The sequence below is a fragment of the Kwoniella mangroviensis genome (genome assembly GCF_000507465.2).
Source record: "Kwoniella mangroviensis CBS 8507 chromosome 1 map unlocalized Ctg01, whole genome shotgun sequence".
Classification (NCBI taxonomy): Eukaryota; Fungi; Basidiomycota; class Tremellomycetes; order Tremellales; family Cryptococcaceae; genus Kwoniella; species Kwoniella mangrovensis.
Genome location: NW_027062533.1, coordinates 6,133,712 through 6,160,034, shown reverse-complemented (window position 1 = coordinate 6,160,034; position 26,323 = coordinate 6,133,712). Strand labels below are relative to the sequence as shown.

The window sequence follows — 26,323 nt, the reverse complement described above, 5'->3', positions numbered from 1 at the left end:
CTGGGTTGTAGGAATAGTGTGAACAATCAGAACGACGGGAATTCAGCTTTCACCGTGTTCGATGTCGGCGAATGTGTACAAAATTGCCCTGAGGCCGAGATCGCAATTTTCGCAGGAGCTGATATGAGCCCATATTTCCTCCTTCGCACAGAATATGGACTGATTCTGAAAGGATGCTATGGGGGAGCAATACATATACGTGCCATTGTTCGCAAGGTGGACTACCTTGAGTAGGAGACAGCGTGACTTGTTCTGGTGGTTATTGCGTTGTGAGTGACCGGCCCATCGCCAATATCCTAGCTTTTGTCGCTAACGTGCTACATACTTTGCATAGACCTTCTATCGTTCTGTAGATAATCCACGTTTCTTGTCCTCATGCTCATTTGTCCTATACTGATGTGATCATGGTAAAATGCCCTCCGTAGCCCCTCAAGCGTCAGGTCTTCCGAGGACAAGAGCTCGAGAAACCAAGAAATCCCAAGCCAGAAGGCGACGACGAGAAGTCGACTGTTGACCTTATGGTCTGAAAGCTTGTAACGTTGAAGGCTATTCGAGAAATCATCTAGTCAGTTCAGTGGCTTTATCTGGGCCACATTAGACCTGCTGATCTGAATCTGAACAGTGTCTTGACCTATCGACCGAGGCTCAAGTCATGCGGTGTTTGTACGCAAGGTCGGTATGGCAATAGTAGCGATACTGCAGGCAAAGAGTCAGTGTCCCTCTTTTTTTCGCAGAATGATGGGCGAGAGTAAGGACAGGACTAATCCTCGCACTGCAGTTGTACAGCCTCGCGTGCGGCTCTTGGTGCTTCAACTCGTGTCAATGGAAATGTGTCGCGTCGGCTTGTAAGAAAGGGTTGAGATTGGCGGTTGGAACATGTCAATAGACGTGCATTAGTTTTTGGTTGACAGGTATCACATCAAGGGATTTTTCGGGAGGACGATCATCAGACAATATATGATAAAGCTTCATCTCATAATGGACTTTCTTTTGGTTATATACACGATTTTGGAATTCCATGATGCCACTCTTTGACTCATCTCCCCTTTTCCCTATGTCTCGAATTGAAACGAAGCCGACGCTTGCCGCTTCGCTGAGATGGTATTGAGGTCGCTATATTCGTTGTTGAGTATCTTGGGGCGTCTGAACAAGGAATGAACGAACCACCAGTGCCCTATCCTTGGCTACATCTTCACCTAGCAGGAAGTCACGATTGTTTGGCTTCACGGGAACTCAGGAACGGAAGATCAACAACCCAAACCCAAGGTGTTCTATGCCGTAATCCTGTCCGTAAGTTACCGCGCTAAGTGCGTTTTGTTTATTATCCCTCTTATGGTGATCTGTCGTAAAAGGTCTCTTGGAGGGATTTACTGTATACTTGAAGTCGAAATGATATGGTAATATTCCAGGTATTTTAGTTATCATGTAAATTAGGATAACACCCATAACTCTCGAGATTACGGTATGGTGTTTTGTCCTGTTGATTTGTTTAGATTTCTGCATTATCCGCCCCATGCGATATGACCATTATATGTATAGAGCCTACATTCGAGTGAAGAGTTCTCACCGATACATACGTCTAGCATATCTGCCAAGCCAGTAGCCTCACTAACGTCTCTCAAGCCTATACCCCTTCGAACGATGTACTCAGCTTATCTCGCTCCTGTGGGCGTATTCACCTTCCTCACTTTGACCCAGCAAGTAGTCGCGGACAACCTTTTCTCGGGATGCTACAAGAATGACGGTAGCACTTTCACAGTTCAGCAGGAGGACGCACCTAGCAGCTCGTTAGAATGCTCAGTAAGTCTCTCACCGTGTCACAGCTGTACATCTTGACTGACCATCAGATTTCGATGTTTACAGACATTTTGCGGAAACGATGGATACGCCTATTCAGCTTGGAAGGACGATGAATTCCTATGTTACTGCTCCAACAATTATCCACAAGAATATTACTTGTTGTCAGGGAGCGATGCAGCTTGTGAATCGCCCAGTGATCTGAATGTCAGAGTCACCCAAACATCTTTTATGAGTACAGGATGCGTCGATAGTGTCACATATGCAGAGGATGGGTGGAATGACTTTCTCGTGCTCAACCCTGAAGATTGCTTTAGGAACTGTAATGGTGCTTATGGAGCTACGTACATTGCGAATTCCGTAAGTCTTTCACGCTCAGAGAAATAGCAGACTAAACAGGAAGTCTACTTCAATAGCAAAATGGACATTATACCTGTCATTGTCAGTCGCATGATTTAGTAGCGACAGGTGACTCGGTGACCTGATCTGCGTCCAGCTATTTCGTGAGTCGAATTCTCGCCTGGGCCTGGATCACCAGACTGACCATCTCCCGCTTGTCACAGTTATTCTATCATTCGCAGGGTGAGTGTTGGTTCACGCCACCATTGCGAGGAATGCCTTGCCTCTGACGATGCATGAACAGCGGCTCAAGCTTCAGGCTTGACTCGAAGGAGAGCACGTGATCTCAGAGAGCTTCAGGCTAGGAGATTCAAGCGGGAGATAGAGTATTGTCCATATGGCCTGACAGCGTGCAACGTGGATGGACATTCGGGCAACTATGAGGTAGCTTTGTATCGCTTCGTGACTCCCTGTGGGCAATGCTGATCGGATGTGGTGCCCATGATTTAGTGCCTCGATACCAATACCGAGCTCCAGTCCTGCGGTGGGTGTTTTTACGGCCAATATAGTAACCACACTTCGGTGGTTGGTGAAGAGTGAGTTCTTCTTCTGCTCCTCTTCATGATAATCAGATGGACTGTATTTTAATGCCGTTGTGACAGCTGTACCACCACTGGAGCTGCTCTGGGAGCATCGTCATGCATCCATGGGAAATGTGTAGCATCAGCATGCAAGAAAGGGCTGGCTCTGGTAGGCGGTAAATGTCAAAAGAAGTAGTGCCTGTGTCGAGCGAGTGGCAACGGAAGAGTCGGTCTTCCTCGGCAGACCGATCGGACAGGCCCCATATGATTAGTATGGACGGGTATTTTTCTACTTAGGTACAAATTTGGGTTTTCGGGTTTTTGTGATGCCATCCTCCCCTTTACCAAATCGGAAGACAGACAGCATCGGTATTCTTGTGGTAGTTACCTGTACCGGACCTTTCCTCTCGGTGATGGAATGCAGTATCACTCGTGATGAGACTCGGTCAGCATTGATATGCGATATTTCAAATCCCATCAGCGGCCACCTTTATGTTTGCATCCTCCCGTAAAATGTGGCACCATACAAACCATCTTTCACCTAAGGTGACTCAAACGTTGAGCTTCATACCCCTCCGGATGGGAACATTAGGAACGGACGATCACCCAATAATGACAAGGGAGACTCACCGAAGGTTTTCACCTTTGTTATTGACAGTGGTAACCTTAGTTTTGCTGGAACCTGTCCCATATGACAAAGCTCGACTATAGTACGTGAACATGGTTGAGAATCCCAGTGATTCTCTCTGATGATGCCTGAGGAATCCTGCAAAGGTATGCGTGGCTCTAAAACCCAAGAATCCTCATTTACGATATTGGTTTCCTTATCTTTATTCTTACTGCACTTGTTTGCCTTGTTTATGTCCTTTCATTTCGCTGGTAATGACTCACGGACGGAACTGCTATAAATACATCATGTTACTGATTAATCCTCATTCTGATACATGCATCGACTTCAGTTGTTTGAGAACACTTATAAGAAATTCGTCACCCAATCGAGATCATCATACCGTCCCAACAATGTTTGCTCCTTACCTCGCTCCTGTCGGTGTTTTCACCTTTCTCACTCTCGCTCAAAATGTCATTGCGGACGGATTGTTCGTAGGATGCTACAAGAATGGTGCATTCTCTGCTCAAATAACTCCTCCAGCCGACGATTCGCTCTCATGTTCCGTACGTCCCCTTCCCTCTGTGATATCATGTTGATCTTCTACTCAATCTGTCATCAGTATACTAATATGATTTGGTTGTATATAACGATTTATGTCGTGCAGACTGTTTGTGGAAGTGTTGGATGTCCTTTCTCGGCCTTCGAATCCGATACCACCACTTGTTCATGTTCTCAATATTTCCCTACTGGATATTACATGACCCCTGGAACAGATAAAGCGTGTGACTCCAGTTCATCCCTGCAAGTCAGAGTTACCAAAACCTCCTTTTCGAATTTGGGATGTTTGGACTCAGCTGGATATAAAGATGATGGATATGTGGACACGGAGGTCAATAACCCGAAAGAATGTTTGAGTCAATGTGCAAGTGGATTTTTGGCCACTTTCAGAGATACTGTAAAAACGACTCCGAGCTGGGCCTCATTCTCGTCGCACCTCAGTTGATTGACCTGTGTGATAACATACTGCAGGGCGCTGCCACATATACTTGTCACTGTGCGGCGGGAGGGTTGGAAATGGTCGGGAACTCCGTTACTTGCGCAATAAACACGTACTTTGTAAGCTCCCGTCCCAGCTGTGCAGCTCCGTGGGGATAGACACAAACTGATCAGGTTGGTGTACGTTCATAACTCATAGACGTTCTACCATTCAGCGGGTGAGTACGACACATACGGATATTGTAGGGGAAACAAGAGACTGATCAATTGGGATGTTGATCACGACATTTAGACGCACAAGCTTCGAGTCTCTCAAGAAGGACGTCCCGAGAAATCCGGGAGTTCAAGGCTCAACAACTTGCAAGAAGAACAGAGTACTGTCCGTATGGATTGACAGCTTGTAATGTCGGTGGGCACTCTGGTAATTACGAGGTCAGTACGAATGCCAACCCATCCAAGGTATAATGACTTCGGAAGCTGCGCCATCAGAAGATGGGAAATATAGACCGGTCCATTTCAGATGATCATGCATGGATAATAATGATAATGATGGACATAATAAGGTTCAATCAGGTACTAAATCTCGGGATATATCTCAGGATAAGATTGAAAACTGGGTATATTAGACCTGTTTTTTGAAAACTGGGTATATAAGACATCGAAATGTTGTTTTTTGGGTAAATAAGACATTTTCTCTGATGGCGCCAATCAGTGTCTCAATATTCACTCCGAATTGGAATCTTGTGGAGGATGTATGTACGGTCAGTACGGTAATGCCACTGCCGTAGTCGGACAGGAGTATGTCAAAATTTTCACTTGCCTCATATACAAAATTTGCTTACAGGTATTCGCTTTCGTGCTTAGCTGTACAAACATCGGCGCTGCGCTCGGAGCATCCACTTGCGTCAATGGACAGTGTGTAGCATCAGCTTGTAAGAAGGGCTTGAAGTTGGTCGATGGAAAGTGTCAGTAAAATGGCACACAATATTTTGATGAACTCCACGTATCACCCTCTTCCAGCGGAGACTGGATCGACAATCGTCAGTACAGTAACTTTACATACCACTTTTATCTTTATTATCTTGGGACTTTTGAATGCCATGATTTCTCCTTCTGTGACCTCCCGATGATGGCTTCTCTTGCTGGCATGTATACACTGCCGGGAATAATTCCACTTTCGATGACCCATCTCCACTGGATCGAGATTTGAGCGCGATAAATAACCGATTTGTCTCTTCTGCATAACAGGGAATCGCCGTAGTCACACTTGTGTTAGAGACGATGCAGATCGCGCAGTGATCTTCTCATCGTCGCGTTAGACAATGACAGATCCTGAGAATGTCATGTTTGATTTCGGAATTTTTAACATATCATGGGGATCGGTTACCTCTGTCTCTGTTTCTGTCTCTATGTTTATTGCTATGAGCAAATGCCGATCTCTATAAAATCACTGCGTATGTAATGTTCTCAACCTTGCGTCAATCCTCAGAATGAAGGGTCTGTTTGATAATCCGTAATTTTAGCTCAAACCAGCAATAACTACCATCCGGGCTCCCCTGAAATTCCAACAATCGATCGGCAAATACCATCTAATCGTAGGGTGAATCGAAACGATCGATTCTCAGGCTTCTGGATAGGTAATGTTAATCGCCTAAGATGACGAATGGATATAAGCCATTCCGGTTATCGAATGCGGTCAACTGCATAACCAGTCATTGTCCATCGTCATTTTCCTCAAAGGTGATCGAACCCGATCCGGTTCTGCTGTAATATTCACGGATACAAGACATCATCCCAGTCAGTTATCGATCATAGTTGTACGAATACTACATGCACAAAAAGGGTATATAATCTCTTGTCTCGAGGGCTTTCCAAGTGGAGTTTTCTCCCAACAACAAACACAACAAATCCACTCTCACTCGTATCAACCCAACCCAGACCAAACAACTTAACTTATTCACAATGTCTGCCAAACAAGTTGCCGGAGGCCACAAAGCCGCTATCAACAACGATAGCGTTCCTCAGGAATCCAAGGATCACTCCAAACAGTGAGCACAGTCCCTCATCGCATCTTCGGTATATATGAATGCTGACCCAAAGGATGAACAGAGTCGTAGACGAAATCGAGAACTCTGGTGACGTGGAGACTGAAGCCGCTGAAGGCGATAGACCCAAGAACGACGTGAGTATAACAATATCTCTATATATACTCGTTTTGCTCTAGCTGATATCATGATATAGGGCAACGTCATTGGTGGACACAAAGCTACTTTGAAGAACCCCAACGTCGGCGAGGAGGCCAAAGCTCATTCAAAACAAGTAAGTGACTTCTCGCAATCCTCGAGTTTGATGTGTACAGATGCTCATCGTACGGTGGTGTGTAGGTTCTTTCCGAAAATGGTATTGATGTAGAAGCATAATTACAATCTGTGGTCCTGTCTGTCTGTTAAGCATTTCAATGTAGCAATAGTCATTTCATGTATGCATAGTTAAGCCATACTGATACCCCGTGCGTGTGCAAATTCAATGCCTCTGGTGAGCGAGTATGAAGGAACCAATTAGGCATCGGTTTTGACTGGAAGTGCTCGCGCCTATTCCTGGACGTTATCGCCACTGCATCCTTGGCATCTTTGCACCAGTGCACGTAATTTATTTCGCTACTTTGTTTTTCCTCTCATGAGTAGTCATCCATCTATTCCTACATTCAGCTTACTCATCCAGCAACGACCTATCTGTCGCCGCTGTCTGTTCACCACGTACTATATACTTTATCGGCTCGGCCAGTAACACAGGAGCAAGAACGTCAAAATGGGTGGTGGTGATCTAAACATGTAAGGAACCATGTCTCTTTCGTTCTTCTCATAGGGGACAAGCAGCTGACCAGTCATCTCATTTATATAGGAAAAAGTCCTGGCACCCAGTGCTGCTAGTGAATCAAGAGCGAGTATGGAAAGCTGAAAAATCCGCCAATGAGGAGAAGAAGATGTTGGCTCAATTGCGGAAGGAGCGAGAGGAGGAAAGGCAGTTGGCTGAATTGCAGAGATTGCAAGAGGCTACAACGGGGAAGAAGAGGGTGGAAAAGATGGACTGGATGTATGCTGCTCCGGGGAATGAGGGAGGTGCGTTAGGTGGACAGAAGATTGGAGAGAGGGAGATGGAAGAGTATTTGTTGGGTAAGAAGAGGGTGGATGAAGTTTTAGCTAGAGGTGACAAAGATGTAAGTACTTTATACTGCTTGTCGTTCTACCATCATGTAGAGGGTGATTTGCTAATGGGATTGATTATGTCTGGGATACAGGTCGGAGCAAGTCATAAAGATTTCATAGCTGTACAAAATGCCAATTCAGCGAGGGATACCGCCTCGAAGATACGTGAAGATCCGTTATTGGCTATAAGGAAACAGGAGCAAGCTGCGCTACAAGCATTGATGAACCGACCTGATATTAGGAAACAACTCAAGGCTGCGAAGAAGGAGAAAGAGAGTAAAGAAGAAAGAAAAGCCAGGAAGAAGGCAGAAAAGGAGGGAAAGAGGTCGAAGAGACATGATAAGGATAAGAGATCACCAAGATCTGATTATTCAGATGAAAGAGATAGAAGACATCGAAGAGATTCGTACGATAGACGAAGAGATAGGTCAAGATCGTTTTCACCAAAAAGAGAAAGGGACGATCGGGATTATGGATCGAGGAAGAGATACAGGGATGAGAGTCCTGCCAGGAGAGATGATAGAGATAGAAGAAGAGACGATGATTCAAGAGTAAGGTACAGGGATGATAGGGATAATCGTCGAGATGATAGGGATAGACGAAGGGATGACATCGATGGTCATAGAAGGGATAGACGAGATGAAGATCGCAATGGACATCGGAATGACTACCGAGACGGCGATCGGGACGATCCTCGCATCCCACCTCCTCGACAGTATCCTTCCGAATCTAGAGATATCAAACCTCATCCATCCAGACCCTCAGCGCTGGACATGGCTGATCGACCGACGACTTCATCCCGTTCACACCCGCAACCTCCTTCGGCCAACGGTAATGGAAACGGACAATCACTAGACGACATGCGTGCAGCAAGACTAGCAGCTATGCAATCTTCAGCTACGGAGATGTACGACCAGCGAACCAAGACGCTAGCTCAGCGAGCCGAGGAAGACAGGAAGGAGTCAGAGAGGGATGAGAAGATGAGGGCCAAGTACGGACAGGAACAAGCTAGTGCTGGGTTCTTCAAGCAACAAAGTGGGATGAACCTTTCAGAGACTTTATCGCGAAGAGCTGGGAAGGGGTTGCTGAAGGATATCTAGGGCATTCCTCAAGTATTTATAAATGTGTACTCGGTCTATGCCTATTATTCTTTCTTCCGATTTTGTATTCTGTATGTCACCTGCATGTATTTCTGTTGAGCAGAACCAGTATAGACGTCTCTGTGAATCAGGTGCAAGGCCCATATCTGTAGAAGTGCTTTTCTTGTGCCCCTTCCACAGGGTCCATGAATCAGAATCGATGCCCCACTTCAAATCAAGGGTGAAGCATGTCTACCACAATTGATGGACCTAGACGAACTACATGTCTCATAGAATTTCAGTTTCAGCTCCGAACCAGCATTAAGGGGTTTTGGCAGATGGGTATATATATCTTCAAAATGCCCACTTCTCCCTAGCAGGGTGTTGGACACAGTATCGAATAATACTCTCGCCTTTTACTAGAGTAATCCGTGTATCCGTCACAGACCTGCGTTCGAATTTCTTTCTCAACTCACATCATGAGTCTAAACATGTCATCATTTAAGTTTTTTGACCGCGTGAAGTGCCACATCTCATACATTGATTTCGAGATTTCCTTGAAAACCGACCGAGCCCTTATCGCTGGGTTGCTCCTTGTCAAATGGTTTGCAGATCAGATCTCATTGAATGAAGAAGAAGAGGGATACATGAGTTGTCTGAATGGATATAGCTAATTGTGTTGGAGGGGTATGCAAAAATTTCAGAGAAGCCAAGACAGAGCAAGTGCCACATCCAGAAATCAGGATAAGCGCTCCCCTCGATCCCCGAGTATCAGCGTATCAACTGAATGTTAGATGTTAGCCGGGCACAAGGGAAGGGCGAGGCGCGGGGGCTCATAGTTGTATATGGATGGAGTGGCGGAAAGTCCACTGCACACCTGCAGTCTAACGGGGAATGGGAGTGAGAATGACTCACTAGCAAAACGGGCTAATCGTTATTTCCTTTCTATACTCATACTGGCTGGCCACTGAAACTGAATCTCCTTTCATCGGCTTCTGAACACAACGTCCATCGTATCATATCCCATCATCACTCGTCATCGCCCATCACTATCAGTCGCTCATCCATATACTGGTAGATCGCCAAGGCTGTGTCGGAATCAATCATAGCTATTCGTTCATTCGTTATTCGGTCATCGGATACCCACCTATTCGCCGGACCGAAAACCCACTCTACTCGTACTCTCTCAGCTCACCATCGACAACGACTGTTAGTCACCCCTCATTCCTATTGATTCTTTACTTTGTAGCCATTTTGGTTGTCTGTCATATCTCAGATTTTCATCACTCCGTTTGATCTCCCGCGACTATGTCCACATCGTCAAACACACTCACCTCGGGGTGGTACACCAATGCATAGTGAGTTGTTCCCACAGCATCGTTATTCATACACATGCTTATACATCCAGCCCACATAGTTCTGGACCCTTTCGATCTGGTAGACTACGTGCCCCCTCGCTCTTACCTGGCTCAAGAAGGCCCGTGGTCACTACCATACCAGTTCAACAGACCCTGGTAGTCGATCTCAACCATAATCATACTCACAACAATAACGGCAACAACGGCGCTGGAGAGGATAATAAGAATGTGAGAAGGAGAGAGACGATCTTCGGACCGGACGTAGGTGAGGACGACGAACCTGGTTGGACGGAGAATAAGAACCAGGAGATTGGGGTGGAGAAGGTGAAAGAGTGGGTGGAGAGAAGTAAGAATGAAGAGGTGAGAGATCGGTCCACTGGCGATAGCGTAATCGCCGAGGGAGTCTTCAAATGCTGATTTGTCGTATAGGGTCTACACGCCACTACGACCCTCCAAGCATTGGTCAATCTGAAACGACCCACTTTGCTCTTGCATCAGATCGAGAATGCAATCGAAGAAGGTAGATCATCGCTCGATGAAGCGCCCGAAGAAGATATCACTGTAGCAGCTGTTACCTCATCACCCACCCGAAATTCTATTTCAGGTGCGAATTCAAGTCAAGGTCATTTCAAGCGAGATTCAGTCCAAACGCAAATAATCAACGCTCCTCCTCTGCACACTTTATCATTCAAGTATGATGCTACGACTCCTTTGGTCAGAGTACAATTGGAGATCTACCCCACTCCTCGTACACCTGCTGCTCATGTCGACGGTGAGGGTGTCGTAGAAGGTAAAGAAAGCATAGTGGAGGATCACGATAACGAACCTAAGATTATTTACTCGGGATTGCATCAAGGTGGTTTTAATCAATCTTTCACTTTACCTCATACTTCCGCTTTGGACCTCAGTGATGCTATCATCCCAATCGAAGAACAACAGCAACAACAAACTGATGCAGCAGCTGCTGCCGCCGTGGCTAACAATGAGGTTCAGAATGTACCCGTACCTGAACCTGTCACAACACCTCCAGGAGAAGAGCCGACAAGTGGTAGTAGATGGCGAAGGGGTTTATTCAGGAGAAATAGGGAACAAGATCTGGAAGCTGCAACGGGTATTGAGATGACCAATCGACTCGACGCGAATGGTCAACCGATCGCTACAGCCAATGGCGAGAACCAAGCAGATGGTGAGAACGCAAATGAGAAAAAGAAAACAGTAGAAAAAGGAATGAGGTTGTTAATTCGGATTGACGGTGTCGGACCTGAAGGTGAGTTCGATTTGCGACTCGACAACTAGCCATCCGATACTGGACGGATGATATTGACAAGCTTCATATTTTAGGCGAACCATTACCAAGAAAGAACGCTCAACTCACTCATATACTTATAAGTGGTACTTGGGTGACGGACAACAACGCTTCCACAACCAATACCACTCAACCACCTGAACAAGGTCAACTTCCAGGAAAGAGAGTCTGGGTGGTCAAAGTAGCAAGGAGAGAGGCGGTCGTACGTCCAATTTGTAATTAACTCAATCGATGTGACTTTGTATTGACGATCTGGTCATTCATTAGATTGGCTCGCACACTTTCCTCCTCAAGGAGATATATGGTCTATCATTCACTTCTACCTCATCTACTTCCAATACCCAATACCCACCCACTCAAGATGATCCATACGCATCAACACCTAATGAATGTATCGTCTGTCTGACCTCGCCAAGGGACGTCGTCTTACTCCCCTGTCGTCATTTGGTGGTCTGTCGGGACTGTGCAGTAGGTATGGTCGAATATGGTGCGGGCGGCAAAGTGGGTCGAAGGGAGGATGCAGAAAATAATACCGGAGCAGACGCTACAGCCACTGGTACAGGTACTGGCGCAGGTGCGGGCGGTAGTGGTAGTGGCAATAACACAACCGCTCAAGTTGCTGGTGGAACCACCACGCAAGGAAGAGAGAGGAGAAAGAAGAAGGTCAAGGGTTGGTACTGTCCAGTCTGTAGACAACGTAAGTCCTTTTTTCCCTTTCGTATCGAAGAATTCAAAGTATGGATTCTCTTAAAGTTGACTATTGCGATTGATGAATATAGCATACACTTCTCTATTGAGGTTAGCGCTTCCCGAATCGTCTGCGGTAGACGCCCCAGCAGCGGAAAACGAATTAGCGAGAGTACCATCTCGAGCCGCTTCCGTACGAACAACCCGAACCGCTCGATCGGTCCTCGCTCCATCCATCGCACCTACTCTACCGGACGGTGCGGAGAGGATGTTAGATGCCCTACGACCTGAAGACGTCAGAGCGAGAGATAATGAGGACGACGATGACAATGATGAAGAAGAAGAGAACAATAACGGTTCTAGACAGGTAGAAGATCAGGTAGAAAGACCACAATTCGTTTTGGGTAATGAGGAGGATAAAGCTGAAACTGAACACAAAGAGAATATCAACGATATCACAAGGTCAACAGCAGATCCTAAAACCTTCGACCTTGGTCAACCTATCTCGTCGACTACGGATGGGGATGGATCAAGGAGGAGTCAAGATGGCAAAGGATGGAAAGAGGTGTAGAGCAATAAGATCGGAAGGGGGAATATCGGATGTTACGACTGGTTTGGTTTTATAGTCTGGTCTGCAGATCATTCTCCCCTCAAGTTCATATTCATGTACGACAAATAGGTATACAGTATAAAGGGTAAAGGAGTCCTCGGAAATCACAAGAAGCAACGCAAAATTCAAAAACTTGATTTTCATTCAGCTCGTATCAGTATTTTTTGTTCAGTTCGTGTCACTTCATTTCTCGGGGTTGTAAGGTATATTGAATATGTCCGTTGGTGCGTGTATGAATTATGATATTTAGTATATTAGGGTACTCTATGCAATTGAAGTCGTTCGGACTCGAAACGTCAGAGGCTGTGGATTCACTAACTGTGATTACAGATGAACCCATACTTTGTAAGTTACACAAAGCTTGTCATACTAAATTCATTCAAGTTCATAATTTTCGATCTTCAGAATATTTATGGCAATATAGGCCAAGCCAAATAAAACAATTTTAGTTGACGTACTGTAGATAGACATATTCGTCAAATATTCTCAATGAGAATAAGAGAGCAAAAAAGAAACACAAATCATCTGAAAACAAACTAAAAAAGAAGAAGCAAAAACAAAAATCAAAGATCGACAAGGAAGATAATGTGAATAAAACTTGACAAGTAAAAACAAGGGTTGATAAGTCGAGTGTAGCAATGAAAGAAAGGTTAAGGAATGAAAGAAGAAGTGAATTTCGAATTCAAAATGATTGATCAATATTTGATAACTGTTTGTACAATTCTCATCCCACATATTTACTGTACCCAATCACCCGAGTACTCGGAACTATGTCTCTTATGTCCATTACCATGTCCACTTGTGGAATGTTGATTATTGGAAGAACTCGATCCTGGAATATGATGATGATGATACTCATCATCATCTTGATCAGTCTCATCGTCATCTTGATCACCTTGACCTGGTGATCTTGATCTTTCCCATTGTTTCAATTCTTTCGTAAACTATCAAAAATCATTCAACGATATCAGCTTCTATATCCTGCCTATATCCTAACTGTTGTTAGTATGAGACAAACAGTTAGGATGAGACACTGAACAACTAACCTTATCGAAAGCCATACTAGCTTCTTCACTACCTTCATCCTCATCTTCCGTCTCCCCCAATCCTGGGTTTTCCCCAGATGAAACGCCAACTTCAAGTAAAGTTTGGATCCGTTGTTTAGCCTGATCCAAATCTTCTCTCAAAACTTCAATCTCCCTTTCGTATTCTTCCACTCTCATTCTCAATAATTCAACTTCTCTATTTCGAGCGTTCAAAACATCTTGAGAAGCTTGGAAATCCTCTTGTAATTTGGAATGTTGATTTTGTAACAAGCTCAATTTCCTATTCAACTCGTTGGTCTCATTCAACAATGAAGGCGTGGAAGATCGACCTGAAGATGATAAATCCCTAGTACGAGTACCGGGTTGACCACGGATGGAATCAAGTTCATTTTGAAGGGTCGTATTGGTAGCTTTCTGTTTGTTCAACTCGTCCTATAAATCATGATGAAAAGAAATCATCAGCCTGTCATCCATCAATTTACCAATGGCCAAAAGCCATCATGATTATGGATTTTACTCACCTTCATCCTCTTCAACATCTTCTCCGTTCCTTTAACATACCTAACGGCCGTCTGATAATCATTCTCAACCGCTTTTACTTTCTCTCTGTGTTCTTTCTCCATATCATTCATCTTTTTCTCCAATTCCCCAACACGTCTATCACTATCTCCTGTAGGGGTGGGCGACCGCATCGACGAGGCAGTAGGTGATCTAGCATCTTTCAATCTTTCTATCAATCTACCCAAACTTTCGACCTTGTCTTCAGCTTCTTCACATCTCATTCTGAGATCTTCAATTTCCCTCTGTGCAGCTTCGTTGGCTCTACCTCGATCTCGCAATTGAGTTTCCAATTGAGAAGTAGCGGAAGGAGGTTCTTTCTCCAGATCACTATCCGAAACTGCAATGCCATGATCAGCCAACAAGTTTCTCAGGACTGTCGAACGAGTTTCCAGATCGGTGAGGTGGATTTCCTTCTCTTTCAATTCTTTATCTTTCACAGATTGGATCTCTTTATGTTTCGAGTTTTCAGATTGTAGATTTAACAATTTCGTTTTCGATCCTCTCAATTCACCTCGAAGTAGTTGTAATTTAGATTCTAATTCACGTGTTTTAGATCGATGATGAGAAACTCCAGATTCAGCAGAATCAACTCTTTGTCCAGCTTCTTTCAACATTTTCCTCAATGATTCGGTCTCCTGTTCTAAAGCTTTGATCTGATCTTGGTATCCTCTAGAATATCGAGATTCGTCCGCCCTCATCTCTTTGTGAGAATCTAATATCTCACCCAACCTGGAGGTAGTTACCGCACGGAGCGAATCAGCTTCCTCACGAGATTGAGTCCAGGCATTTTCCACCTCTCGATATTTCTCTTCGGATATCTCAGCATCACGAGTCTTGACTTCCAGTTCAGCTTTCACCTCTGCCAGCTCCTCCTCTAGGGATGATACTCTCGCCTTGGCTTTTTCGTATAAGCCTTCCATCTCGGTGGTCCTGAGTCCCGCAGCTTTCAAAGCGGATTGAGCTTGTTCGATCAACCCTATATTCTCGTCTCGTCCCTTGATAGCTTCTTCAAGATGAGTCTGAAGGTGATCCTTCTCAGCTTCGCGTTGTTGTACCGTCGAAGAGAGGGTGATAAGTTTTTCGGTATGTTCACGTAGAGTTTGTTCATTCTCCAAAAGCTTCTCATGCAGCTGTTCAATCTCCTCAACAGCCTCTCGATGAGCTTCTTCAGCCTCCTCTGCTCTTTTCAAAGTCTCGGTCTCTCTCTCGGCCGCAGCAGTATGTAAAGATCTAACAGAATTGACAGTCTCTAAAACCGATTCCAACTCTTTCTGCGATGAGGCATGGGCCAGAGAGATGATGCCAATCTGTTTCTCCAGTTCCACTATACGTTCTTTCTCAATTCTTGCCAAGTCGATTGGTGAATTAGATTCCAGCGTAGCGATTTTAGCTCGGTAGAAAGCGGCTTCTTGCAGTGCTCCTCTTCGCAATCGCTCAGCCTCCATAGCTTTTTCCGAAGCCAGTCGAATTTGAGCTAACATGTCGTTCTGAATACAAAGCATCATCAGGTGTGCCACAAATCATACATTCACCATGAAGAAAGGTCAACTCACCTGAATCGTAGCCTTGTCCTGTTTCAACTTGACCAGCGCATCTGTCAACTTATGTATCAACTCTTTTTCCTTCTCTTCACTCCCCTCATTCTTCTCAGGTAAATTGATATCTTCTTCTTCACCAGTGACGAAACCTTGTTGGACAGCTCTCGCCAAAATCACTTTCAAGGCCAATTCTCGTTTCTTGCCTAAATCGATCTCATGTTCTTTGTTTTTAATCTCCCTTAACAAGTCCTGGGCACCAGATAAAGAGGATGGTCGATTATTCGCAAATCCATTGGCAGAGGTGGGTGATCTACCATAATAGAACGCATCAGGTGGTGGAGCAGGTCTCTCACCATCCAACATCCTCAATCTGGGTGAAGGCGATCTCGTCCCTAAGACCGAAGGGTTAAACCCGGTTTTGACATTGGAAGGTGGCGAAGCAGGACCGTTATGTGTAGGTGAAGTGACTCGGCCGCCGGGGAAATTACTATTGGAAGGTGATACAGGTCCATTGGTAGGTGACATCGCTCGACGATATTCCTCATCACCTTCTCTTCTTGGTCTTTGGGGTGGCCCACCGCCATTGACGTTCGCTCGGGGTGTAGCTTGAGCTTGGTTCAAATCACCCGATTCAGATCGTGGCAAGGTCGCTCCAAGCGGTTGCATATTAGGTGGAAGTCTTTCACCATTACCAGGAGGTGAAGCTGCTCTGGAGAGACTATCCATTGAGCTAGAGTTGGGCAGACCACGTTTGACCGATTGAGGGGTGTCGTTGACTCGTTGCTGGACATTTTTAGGCGGAGTGTCCTGTTTTTGTAATTGCTCCTGGCTTGGTTGAGGCTGATTAGGAGTCGGAGACTGATGATTCTGGACTGATGAAGGATTTCTAGGCGGTTGAGTATCAGGTGGGTATTTGATTTTACCCGTATCGAGAATATGTATCACAGTAGGGTCATCTCGGACATCAGTCAAAGCCTGATTGGCTTCTCCACCAACTACGAAGATCTTCCCTGCGGCAGCTACCATCGCATGACCTGATCGAGCGGTAGGCACTGGACCCATGTTTTGGAACATGTACCATCGTTGGTCTGAAAGACATGTTGTCAGCTTGCAGCGTTTTCCATGGACAAAAAGCTGGACTTACTGGATAACTTGAAAGCTGCTAGATCACCTAGATCTTTCCCTTTTACGTCTCGTCCACCAAAGACGTAGATCGTATCATCTATTATCGCCGCAGCATGTCCTTCTCTAGGCAATGGGATATATCCTATACAGGACAATTCCGACCATGATCCAGTAGCTACGTCAAAAGACCAAGTATCGTTGTAATGGTAATTACCGTCGGTACCACCGAAGCTGGTCTTACATCAGCCAAGATACTGTGATTGAGATTCAATCAGAACTCACAGATATAGTTTACCGTTGTTTCCAGCAACTAATATATGACCTGTTCGTCTGGGCGGAGCAGGCGTAGTGTACTGTATCTGTTCCCATCGATGTGTGTTTCCGGATACTAATATAAAATTCGTTCAATATCGTTTTTAGTGGGGATGGAAGTTGGTCATCACTTACACTGCTTGATATCATACATCCATAAATCATTCATGAAAGCACCATCTGCCTGACCACCAAAGACGTAGAATTTCCCTTCGACGAGACATACTGCGTGGCCGTATCTCCCTACCGGACCTTTCTGAACCGGCACGCTCGTCCATTCTTGGGATCCTACGTGGTGACATCAAAGAGCTATCAGTCTTACCTTCCGGATTCAGCAAGGTATTGACGATCACTCACGTAGATCTAAGATATATAGTCCTTCATCTTGTGGATCGTCCACATTCACTTTCGTGTCACCTCCCCAAACAATCATAATCCTATCTGCCATTGCGCTCGCATGACCGACCCGCGGGATCGGTGCATCACCTTTGGTCTTCACTGGTAAAGTCTCACAACTCCTTATATCCATCGACCACAAATCATTTCTCACTCTCTCGTGAACTAATCCACCGAAAATCAACATGTGTCCCGAATGGGATGGGAAAGCAGGAACGCTCAGACCATATCGCGGGAAGGGCGATTGAGGTGCTGAAGCAGGTGAAGTCTGAGGGGTGTATAGGCCTAATTGTCGGGTCATCCATGGATAGGATGTGTTATTTACTAATGCCGATGGCTGTTGTTGTTGTTGCGGTTGTTGTTGAGGGCCTGAACCGGAAGAGGAGACTACAGGTGAAGCATTTGGATTACTAGGTATACGTTGCTGAGGTGTTTGAGCCTGAGGATGAGGCGGCTGTTGAGGTTGATTGTACCTCTGCGGTGGACCTTGGGCAGTCTGAGGAGACGAATGATCGGTGTGAGGTGGTGGTGGACCGTTCATCATTGGACCCGGACCTGGAACTGGACCAGGGGCCATCTGAGGGAAGACGTTAGATATAAGTTTGACTTTATGATAGTTTAGACAGTAAACTCACCGGACCAGAGGTCATTCTCCTCCCATTGACCATGGGAGGTGTACCCTGCCCTTGAGGTCCAGCATACACCGATGGCCGCTGAGGTTGGTTGGGCATCCCTCCCATCTGAGAGGGATTGCTATATCGCGAAAACGATTTACGTCGGGGTGAGGGTGTCGCCATTGTGATAATAGTGATGAGATAGAAAGGTTGACAGAGAGGATCGAAGGAGAGATGAGATAATCAGCAACAGCATATTTCCGCAGGTTTATCTGTTTACATTCAAAGTATGGGTAAGAGGGCAAGGTGAGACATTGAATGGAGCTCCAGTACATGAAAAGACGCGAAGATGAGAGGATCAGAAGGATATCAGATCAAGAGGCTGAAACCAGGCCATGTCGAGGATTTCTATTCAATAGGTTTACAGCAGTCGGATGACCCGCTGCGTAAGATACGACCATGTCATCCGTGTCCTTTACATGTTCATATTTTCATGAACTTATTCCCATTCTTGAGCTTCTCTCACAAGCCAATATATATTGATCATATTCACAGCAATCGAGATAACTCACTTCATAGGTGGACTTGGTCCTGGACCCATATCATTCGAATGCGCTACATCCTTTTCCTTGGATTGTTTTCTCTTGAACAGAGACATCCTCAAGTCTTCTTCTTTTCTCTAGTCTAACAGGTTCAAAGTCGTTGAGAGTGGGAGGAGAGGCTGACTATACTGACATCCGTTCTGTGTTCGTCGAGTGAAGTGAACTAACGTGTCGAAAATGGAGTTGATGTGTGATTCCTGTTTTCGTCAAAGGGGTCGTTGATTACTAGTCGATGTAGAGCTGATTGGTTCTCATTAGACCATGAGAGTCGTGATTGTGTTGCGATGAAGCAGAGTGCAGCGCTAAAGGCGGATATTACCAATTATTGGCTGATGAGTGATATCCCATTCGACCGTATGAGGGATGGATGGATGCTTGTTTAGATGGATGGTGGATGGTGTTGATGATCGTTTCAAGGGGTAGTGATGGTGTATTGGTGTATATAGCGTTGAACCAAAGGACCCGTGCGTATCTAACACAGTTATGAAAGGACCAGCCTGTTCTTGCAATCGCGTACAATGATGTCGGCGGAGTAATGTACTCGATATGAGTCGCTAGGTACACGTTATGCTATGCTATGCTACAGCTGTATGTAAAGTAATGTGCTCTACTCTATGCAGGAGGAACAATAATGAATGCTCGTAGTGCAAGAATTCAGGGGTGGGGGTGGGGGGTGTGAGTAAAGTGTAAGTGGCAGAGAAGAGAGAGAGAGAAAGAGAGAGTAAAAACCAAACGCGTCGTTAACACACCGGAGAAGAAAGATCAAGAAAATCACATAAGAGGAAATCATGTTCTCATTTATCACCAAACATTTACGCGTCTCATCCGAAAGTGAGAACATGATTACGAGCAACATTCACTTTTCCGATCAAGTGATGTCAGCTGATGTCAGATCAATGATGGCAGGTGAATTACCTCCAATGTGATAATTCTGATGCGAGGCACTCGTGTTCAAAACAGGTTTACCAAGTTGGCACACTGACTTATTTGCGCTTACATCTTGGTTTGGGTTTGAGCAGTATATGTGGATGTAGGGAGATCCTTGAATTCACATGGCATCGTAATCGTACATCCTATGTTATATAAGAAAAATCGGGGGAATTCAGTGGCTAGATTGGATGGGGGAAACAGATTGGTATACAAGGTACATCTAGAATCATACCAACTATGATTACATTACAGAAGTACAGAACTTTGATTTGTGCAATTTCTAGGAAAACAGATCCAGGACAGATGAAGGTGATCACACATAAAGGAAGGCAGATCTGGTCCAGTCCAATAGGCTCATCTATTATGAAGGAGGCTCCGATCCACACAAACCCGTTAGAACTAGAGTGGTAGTTTATATCCACTCAGATCCATCATCTTCAATGACTACCCCAACGCCAACACCGAAATGTCAGCTCCCATACTGACCGTGATACAATCAGAAATGAAGCCAACTTACCAGGTCGACTCGTTCCACTCCCACTGCCAACGACCAGCCTCGCCCCACCCAACTCTTCATCCTCCTCTTCCTCCTCACTCTCTTCATCTTCCTGATCTTCATCATACTCGTCAGCCTGAGCCAGACTCTGTCCCAGGAGATTCGCAAATTCATCTATCTCTTCTTCCTCAGCAGGTGGGTTGTTCGACTCAGAAGCGAGGATCTCTTCATCCGAATCTTCGATATATTCAGATGACTTATATTTGGTCGGTGTCGGAGGTTCGACCACCACACCTGAACCTTCGTTCTTACCTCTTCCTTTCCCAGTTGCACCAGCACCCGCTTTAGCTTTTTTAGTCGTGGTCTTCTGGGCCTTTGCAGAGGTAGAAGTAGAAGCTGAAGAAGATAACATAGGTATAGGAGCGGATTCTAAAGGTTTCTTCCTCGGTAGACCCTTGCCACTTTTAGTTTGCCTCGTCACAACTGGTGGTGCAACTTGGGTCTGAGCAGCAGAAGGTCTAGCTTTCTTTTTAGGTCGGGGAGTTTCTGCTTCCTCTTGAGTTTGAGTAGTATCCACCGATTTCATATCGTCGTCTTCGTCATTTTGAGGCTGGGTACTTGACTTGGCTAGAGGGATAGATTTGGACGATGTGGAGGAAGTGACAGAGGGTGCTTTGTTTCTGGACGTTGATCTGTTGAGGGTCAAGTGGAGAGTGGATGGTAAGGCGTGAAGGGTGAATGACTGATGACCAAAGCGAGATTGGTCAATGTCGATTATCGAATCATATAAGGGCAAAGAGATGATTTGGATGGCGTGAGACATGATTTCGGGCAAAAGGATGGGAGACAATGAGATGATCATTCACCTTCGTTTCGTCATCCCATACCAGTACACATTCCCTGGCTTTACTATGTTCCTCCCTCACATCAAACACTTGTTGGATCCCGGTCTACATTTCGATTCATGTATCAGCTGCTCCATGCATGTTCATCGTTTAGCTGAACAGATTCTACCTACACTCACATTGGTGTCAAATACCACTTGACCATTCCCGCCTATCCCCGAAGAGACCTGGTACTGGCCAGGGGTATTCTGAGTGATGGAAGCAGGCTTGAAAGCGTCTAATTGTATGTCGAATGACATGTTCAGTTATTGCACCGAGAATCAATAATTGAGTGATATGCTAGACCTACACTTGAAAGCTATCAATTCATTCTCATCCCTCCTTCTCTTCTTCTCATGTACACCTAGTTGAGCATTGATAGAAGGTGAAAAGTGTACGGGGTAAGTGCCAGAAGGCACCGGTGATTCTGCCATTTCCACTTGGAGTGTTATTGCGAGTACGCTATGTCAAAAATACTAATATCTGCCATTTATGATAGGCTGACTATCATGTTCACAGGTATCAATGATGGACTGGGACTGAATGTATGCCTCAACATGTATGTAGGCCCACAAAGGGTACTACTCTCCACAACAATTCAAGCCGGTAGCCGATGGCGATCAATAAACCACGTGTGGCTCACATGGTTTCGCTGGTCCGTGCTCGCGTACATCGGTTTGTCCAGCTAATCCATCCAACACCTCAACTTTTTGGAATTCAACCTCTCATCTCATACTTCATCTTCAACCACAACATCATTCCTGATACATCACAATTGCCAATCACCTGCCTCACTCCCATAGCCCATTTTTACTGTACAACACACTCTTCCTTCCTGCCGACAGCTCCTTCGCTCCTTCCTCCACTCAACCATCATGCCACCTCGTCCCTCCGCCTCGGCACCAGGAATGGCCACCAAGCGAATCAAGAAGGAAATAGCCGACTTGTCAAAAGAGAACCTGGGGGCGATAAGTCTACAGCCGAACGAATCAAACATATTCAATTGGAAGGCTATCTTACCTGGACCAACGGGTAGTCCGTATGAAGGAGGGGTTTTTGAGGTGGATATTAAAGTACCAGAGGATTATCCGTGAGTATCCCAAATCGACTGGGTACAGATTGTATTCTACCATAGCATATCGTGGTCGTGATCACCTCGGACATTAGGACTGTGCTACTCGGTAATCTTCAATACGACCTATGAAAAATGTTGCTGATTCCATGTATCTGTATTACAGATTCTCACCACCTCATTTACATTTCGTAACCAAAGTGTATCACTGTAATATAGCCAGTACAGGAGCCATATGTGAGTGTCAACAAGATGGAGATGAACCATACATCGCCTTTCGTGTATCACCAGCTGATCATCATAATTCAATCATGCTGTTATAGGTCTCGATGTGAGTTAAGAATTCCAATTTCGGCATACCAATCTTCGTCGTCTGCATTTCCTTCACTTACCTCATCCTTTCTTTGTAGCTGCTCAAACACGCCTGGTCTCCTGCCTTGTCACTATACAAAGTGATCCTATCACTCTCTTCTTTACTTACCGACCCTAATCCTGCCGACCCACTCGTACCGGCAATAGCACAGGAGTATAAGAGGGATAGGAAGAAACACGATGCGACGGCGAGAGAATGGGTAAAGAAGTAAGTATTTTCTTAACACTCTTAACTAGATTAAAATCTTTAAAGTGATCATGATATTCACCTTTTGACCAAAGATCATTGACCAATATATTGACTGATTTCAACTTCAAATTTTTAGATACGCAACACCCAAACAAGCTCCTCCATCACCCATCCCAACTACGAAAGCATCCACTTCCCGACCCAAACTCCTTAACCGACCTTCTTCCTCCACCACCTCGGCCTCAGCATCAACACCCATACCGCAAATAGCAGGAACGAGACGACCTGCCTCTACGCGAGATACGATTGATCTAGCTTCTGATTCGGATGAAGGAGAAAGTCAAGGTGATGTATCGATACAGGTTTTAGGAAATAGTTCGAGAAGTACCGTCGTGAATGGGACTAATGGCAATGGTGGTGAGAGAAGAGATACAAAGAGGACTAGGTTGAATAATGCACCTGCGGGAGGAGGAGGGGGGAGTGTAGGTGATGCTATCGTTATTGATGAGTAAGGGAAAAGAGTAGGAGGAAGAGACCTCAAGCAATTGGTGAGATGGAGATGGGAATTCAGAGGCGGTCTAGTCACATGAGCTGTGAATACGATCATGTTCATTAGTCATTCAACCATTCCATCAATACATGTTGTATCATTATCTCAAATCCGTGTCATCATTGTTACATATCATTTTACAAGAATACAGTGCATCCTCGTTTCTCTCCATCCTCTTTTCTTTTCTTTTCTAAAACAAATATGTCTGTCATTTGGTATTTCTTCTATATTTCAAATTATTCACCCTCATGATGAATGACGAATTAACGAAAGATGAAAAGATGTAATCTGGTATTTGTACGAAAATACGAAAATACGAAAATACGAAAGTAAGAATTATTTGTCCGTTTGCTTTTGCAGCAATTCAATCTGTTATTCAATGAACAATGAATCAATGTTACCTTTTGCTGGCAAGTTATCTTACAGTATTTAGGTATGCCATCGACTTTTCCATATTTCACGTCTGGATTTGCATTCGCATTCGCATGTTAAAAGCAGTCGCTCCGATCTCATCGCTTGAACTAGGGTTGTTTAGATGTTACATCTTCATTTCATACAGTATATCTATAGGTATTAGAGATAAATAGCAAACATCCAATATACAACAATCCTCATCTAGCTTTTTCCTCTTGGTAGCAACGAATACCAATTAGATACGAGGTGGTAACCTTCTGGGTGGCGGAGGAGGTACGTATCCCGTACTAGTATTCGTATTGGTATTGACCGCAGTTTGTGGGGTTTGAAGTGGGCGAGTATGTGTTGGCGGTGGTGGCGGTGGCAGTGGCAACGAGCTATTGTTGCTTGTTGTAGGTATGAATTTGCTTGTTGGATGTCCATTTCCATTCGATACGTTGGATGCCCATTGACGTCTTTCTTTCTCCATCCTCAGTTGTCGGGGTAAGAAGTAGAAGCCGCCTAAGTAGGCCAGAGCAGTGATCTATAGTCGATCAACGTATTTTATTGTCAGTCGATAGATCGCGATATATGACCTGATATGGCGAGGGCAAGATAAATCCCATGAGACACTCACACCGACTACCAAACCCCATCCGACTTTCCATCCTACATTGGGTTTCCCACTTCCCGAGTATCTTTCCCATTCTTCGTCTAGGCCTGGAATTACAAATCATAATTATCAGCCATCGCCATCAGTCATCAGTCAGCATTATTCCTTCTGCCTTTGATTCCTCAAAGTCGAAAAAGGTAATTTGGACTCACCCCACCAGACCGTACCAAATCCTATACCCACTACGACCAAGCCCAATATCATATGTAAGAGATTAACCGGACCTCTACCGCTTTTAGTTTGCAAGCGATGTTTGGGTTGCCACCAATGTGTCAATATACCCAGTAGAGTCTGGATGATCGATAAGATGAAGAGGGTCAAGCCAAGTTTCTGAGCAATGAAAACAATCAGCATGAGGTCATTTCCAAGACATTCAGACCAAAGTGATGTCGACTCACCCTATGAGTCGAATTGAACCCTCCTGAGAAATTCGCTCTGGCAATACCAAAAGCAGCTACGATCAATCCGAAAGCTATCAATCCATTCAGAGCTCCATGAACAGGGAACCACCATCTTTGCATGGTCAAACCTCTCGATATTCTCGGTACCAATATACCTATCGGTAAGATCGCCATCGTGGCTACCCCTCCACAAGCTACATGAGCTATCAGAACTTTCTTCGAGCTACCTCCAGCGGAGATTGGACTATTGGACGTGGATGAGGTTCCATTCCCACTCGTTGTCGTCGTGTTGGGAAGAGAATTGGCCAATAATGATATTTGAGTATTTCCACTTGCTAGATGTTGAGCTAAACTCGATGTGGAAGATGACGAGCTGCCTGGATTTTTATTTCCATAAGCCCATATGAGGTTGGTAGAATTGGCAGCGCTGGAGTTGGAAGGGAGAGTGAAGGATATAGATGTAGTAGAGAAATTGGAAAATGATGAGGAAGTGAGTAGAGTAGCTTTTCGAGGTGGGTTAGAATCGACTAAAAGGAAGGGAAGTGGGATCAGTAAGAAGTTCAAGACGTATCGTGAGTACTATGGGTAGATCGTGTGCCTAGGGGGAGTACGTTATCCCTTGGAAGAAAATGGGATTGGGAGTGCACAGCCATGAAATACCCAGATCTCTGGGTTAGTGATAGATTGACTTACCAATGGGGGTAACGTGATTGTTCGTTTTCCGCTGCGAGAGCGTGATCGAGCCATCCGAGTTGGGCCAGGCTATGACCATAGGTGTATTGACTGGGCGCAACAGGTCAGCTGTTACACTCTTTTGACTTGTATGGCGATGAGCTCACTCATTGTGTTTCCAAAACCACTGATCGTACGGTAAGAACGTGTCAGTCGAGGGTCGACGAAGAGTAGGAATTCAGCGTACACTTACATAGCTATCCATCCGAATTGGCTAACGGGGATGTTGGTCCCACTAGGCGGCTGGAGTGTGTCTGAAGGAGAAACGTTGTCAAAAACCTCAACGAGGATAGCATGCTCTCAAGCAAACTCACAGGTATCGAGGTTTTTGTCGCTGTCATGTTGTCCAGTCACACACATGTACTAGACAGCGAATGAGGTAATCAGCAACTGAGGGCAGAAAAGGCACATACTAGCTAGGTACTAACCCTATTACAATACTGTTGACCCGTTATAGCAGCTTGAGCCTGTAAAGCCAGCAAGAAAAGTGCTGTGAGAGATATGAAGAGGGACTTCATGGTGCACTGAGGACAGTAGGAATCAGAATGAGGTGGGATGTTGAGGGAGGTCTGCTGTGTAGTGCTGAACAGGAGATAGTGTCTCGGTGGTGTTCTATATACCCATAGATGAGATGATGGATTTGTATCAATGACGTGAGAAGATCAAAGGATGTTCTTGCTACGATTTGGCTTTTCGTTGATACTCCGACAGTAGAGGTGTGAAGACGAAGATGCAAGGTACGGGTATGTGTACAACTTGTATGATAACGGGAAGGGATGATGAGTTGTAACATGTGTATCCCAAGAGTGGTGCAGTGCTGCTAGTGCTGCTAGTACGAGTAACATGATTTTATCTTCACCCTATGGT

At 45.1% G+C, this 26,323-nt stretch overlaps 9 protein-coding genes across 9 annotated transcripts; 6 read left to right on the top strand and 3 right to left on the bottom strand.

The window, feature by feature from the left end:
- Positions 1-1,641: 1,641 nt before the first annotated feature.
- Positions 1,642-2,913, top strand: I203_102297 (uncharacterized protein; the record flags this gene model as incomplete). Its single annotated transcript, XM_065517060.1, has 8 exons — positions 1,642-1,800; positions 1,864-2,157; positions 2,214-2,242; positions 2,294-2,300; positions 2,361-2,379; positions 2,441-2,580; positions 2,647-2,732; positions 2,799-2,913. The coding sequence occupies 8 exons, from the start codon at positions 1,642-1,644 to the stop codon at positions 2,911-2,913; spliced, it is 849 nt and encodes a 282-aa protein (XP_065373878.1).
- Positions 2,914-3,737: 824 nt separating this feature from the next.
- On the top strand, positions 3,738-5,296 carry I203_102296 (uncharacterized protein; the record flags this gene model as incomplete). The annotated part of the gene is made up of 7 exons (XM_019146805.2): positions 3,738-3,890; positions 3,992-4,282; positions 4,357-4,443; positions 4,523-4,541; positions 4,616-4,755; positions 5,036-5,121; positions 5,188-5,296. 7 exons carry the CDS (start codon positions 3,738-3,740, stop codon positions 5,294-5,296), a joined length of 885 nt encoding a protein of 294 aa, XP_019004338.2.
- A 989-nt stretch (positions 5,297-6,285) lies between these two features.
- On the top strand, positions 6,286-6,743 carry I203_102295 (uncharacterized protein; the record flags this gene model as incomplete). Its single annotated transcript, XM_019146804.1, has 4 exons — positions 6,286-6,371; positions 6,433-6,505; positions 6,565-6,642; positions 6,708-6,743. 4 exons carry the CDS (start codon positions 6,286-6,288, stop codon positions 6,741-6,743), a joined length of 273 nt encoding a protein of 90 aa, XP_019004337.1.
- A 388-nt stretch (positions 6,744-7,131) lies between these two features.
- Positions 7,132-8,629, top strand: I203_102294 (uncharacterized protein; the record flags this gene model as incomplete). The annotated part of the gene is made up of 3 exons (XM_019146803.1): positions 7,132-7,154; positions 7,225-7,540; positions 7,622-8,629. The coding sequence occupies 3 exons, from the start codon at positions 7,132-7,134 to the stop codon at positions 8,627-8,629; spliced, it is 1,347 nt and encodes a 448-aa protein (XP_019004336.1).
- A 1,287-nt stretch (positions 8,630-9,916) lies between these two features.
- Positions 9,917-12,530, top strand: I203_102293 (uncharacterized protein; the record flags this gene model as incomplete). Its single annotated transcript, XM_065517059.1, has 6 exons — positions 9,917-9,966; positions 10,026-10,326; positions 10,396-11,233; positions 11,308-11,474; positions 11,540-11,969; positions 12,052-12,530. 6 exons carry the CDS (start codon positions 9,917-9,919, stop codon positions 12,528-12,530), a joined length of 2,265 nt encoding a protein of 754 aa, XP_065373877.1.
- Positions 12,531-13,306: 776 nt separating this feature from the next.
- I203_102292 (uncharacterized protein) lies at positions 13,307-18,344 on the bottom strand (the record flags this gene model as incomplete). Its single annotated transcript, XM_019146801.1, has 9 exons — positions 13,307-13,513; positions 13,616-14,047; positions 14,137-15,663; positions 15,730-16,802; positions 16,859-17,070; positions 17,122-17,227; positions 17,287-17,439; positions 17,509-18,124; positions 18,183-18,344. The coding sequence occupies 9 exons, from the start codon at positions 18,342-18,344 to the stop codon at positions 13,307-13,309; spliced, it is 4,488 nt and encodes a 1,495-aa protein (XP_019004334.1).
- A 1,761-nt stretch (positions 18,345-20,105) lies between these two features.
- Positions 20,106-21,507, bottom strand: I203_102291 (uncharacterized protein; the record flags this gene model as incomplete). The annotated part of the gene is made up of 5 exons (XM_019146800.1): positions 20,106-20,137; positions 20,211-20,931; positions 21,056-21,139; positions 21,214-21,311; positions 21,384-21,507. 5 exons carry the CDS (start codon positions 21,505-21,507, stop codon positions 20,106-20,108), a joined length of 1,059 nt encoding a protein of 352 aa, XP_019004333.1.
- A 441-nt stretch (positions 21,508-21,948) lies between these two features.
- I203_102290 (uncharacterized protein) lies at positions 21,949-23,219 on the top strand (the record flags this gene model as incomplete). The annotated part of the gene is made up of 5 exons (XM_019146799.1): positions 21,949-22,163; positions 22,312-22,382; positions 22,469-22,476; positions 22,556-22,725; positions 22,844-23,219. The coding sequence occupies 5 exons, from the start codon at positions 21,949-21,951 to the stop codon at positions 23,217-23,219; spliced, it is 840 nt and encodes a 279-aa protein (XP_019004332.1).
- A 687-nt stretch (positions 23,220-23,906) lies between these two features.
- I203_102289 (uncharacterized protein) lies at positions 23,907-25,974 on the bottom strand (the record flags this gene model as incomplete). The annotated part of the gene is made up of 9 exons (XM_019146798.1): positions 23,907-24,194; positions 24,288-24,370; positions 24,476-24,653; positions 24,722-25,251; positions 25,418-25,507; positions 25,564-25,583; positions 25,650-25,710; positions 25,771-25,819; positions 25,885-25,974. 9 exons carry the CDS (start codon positions 25,972-25,974, stop codon positions 23,907-23,909), a joined length of 1,389 nt encoding a protein of 462 aa, XP_019004331.1.
- Between the last annotated feature and the right edge of the window lie 349 nt (positions 25,975-26,323).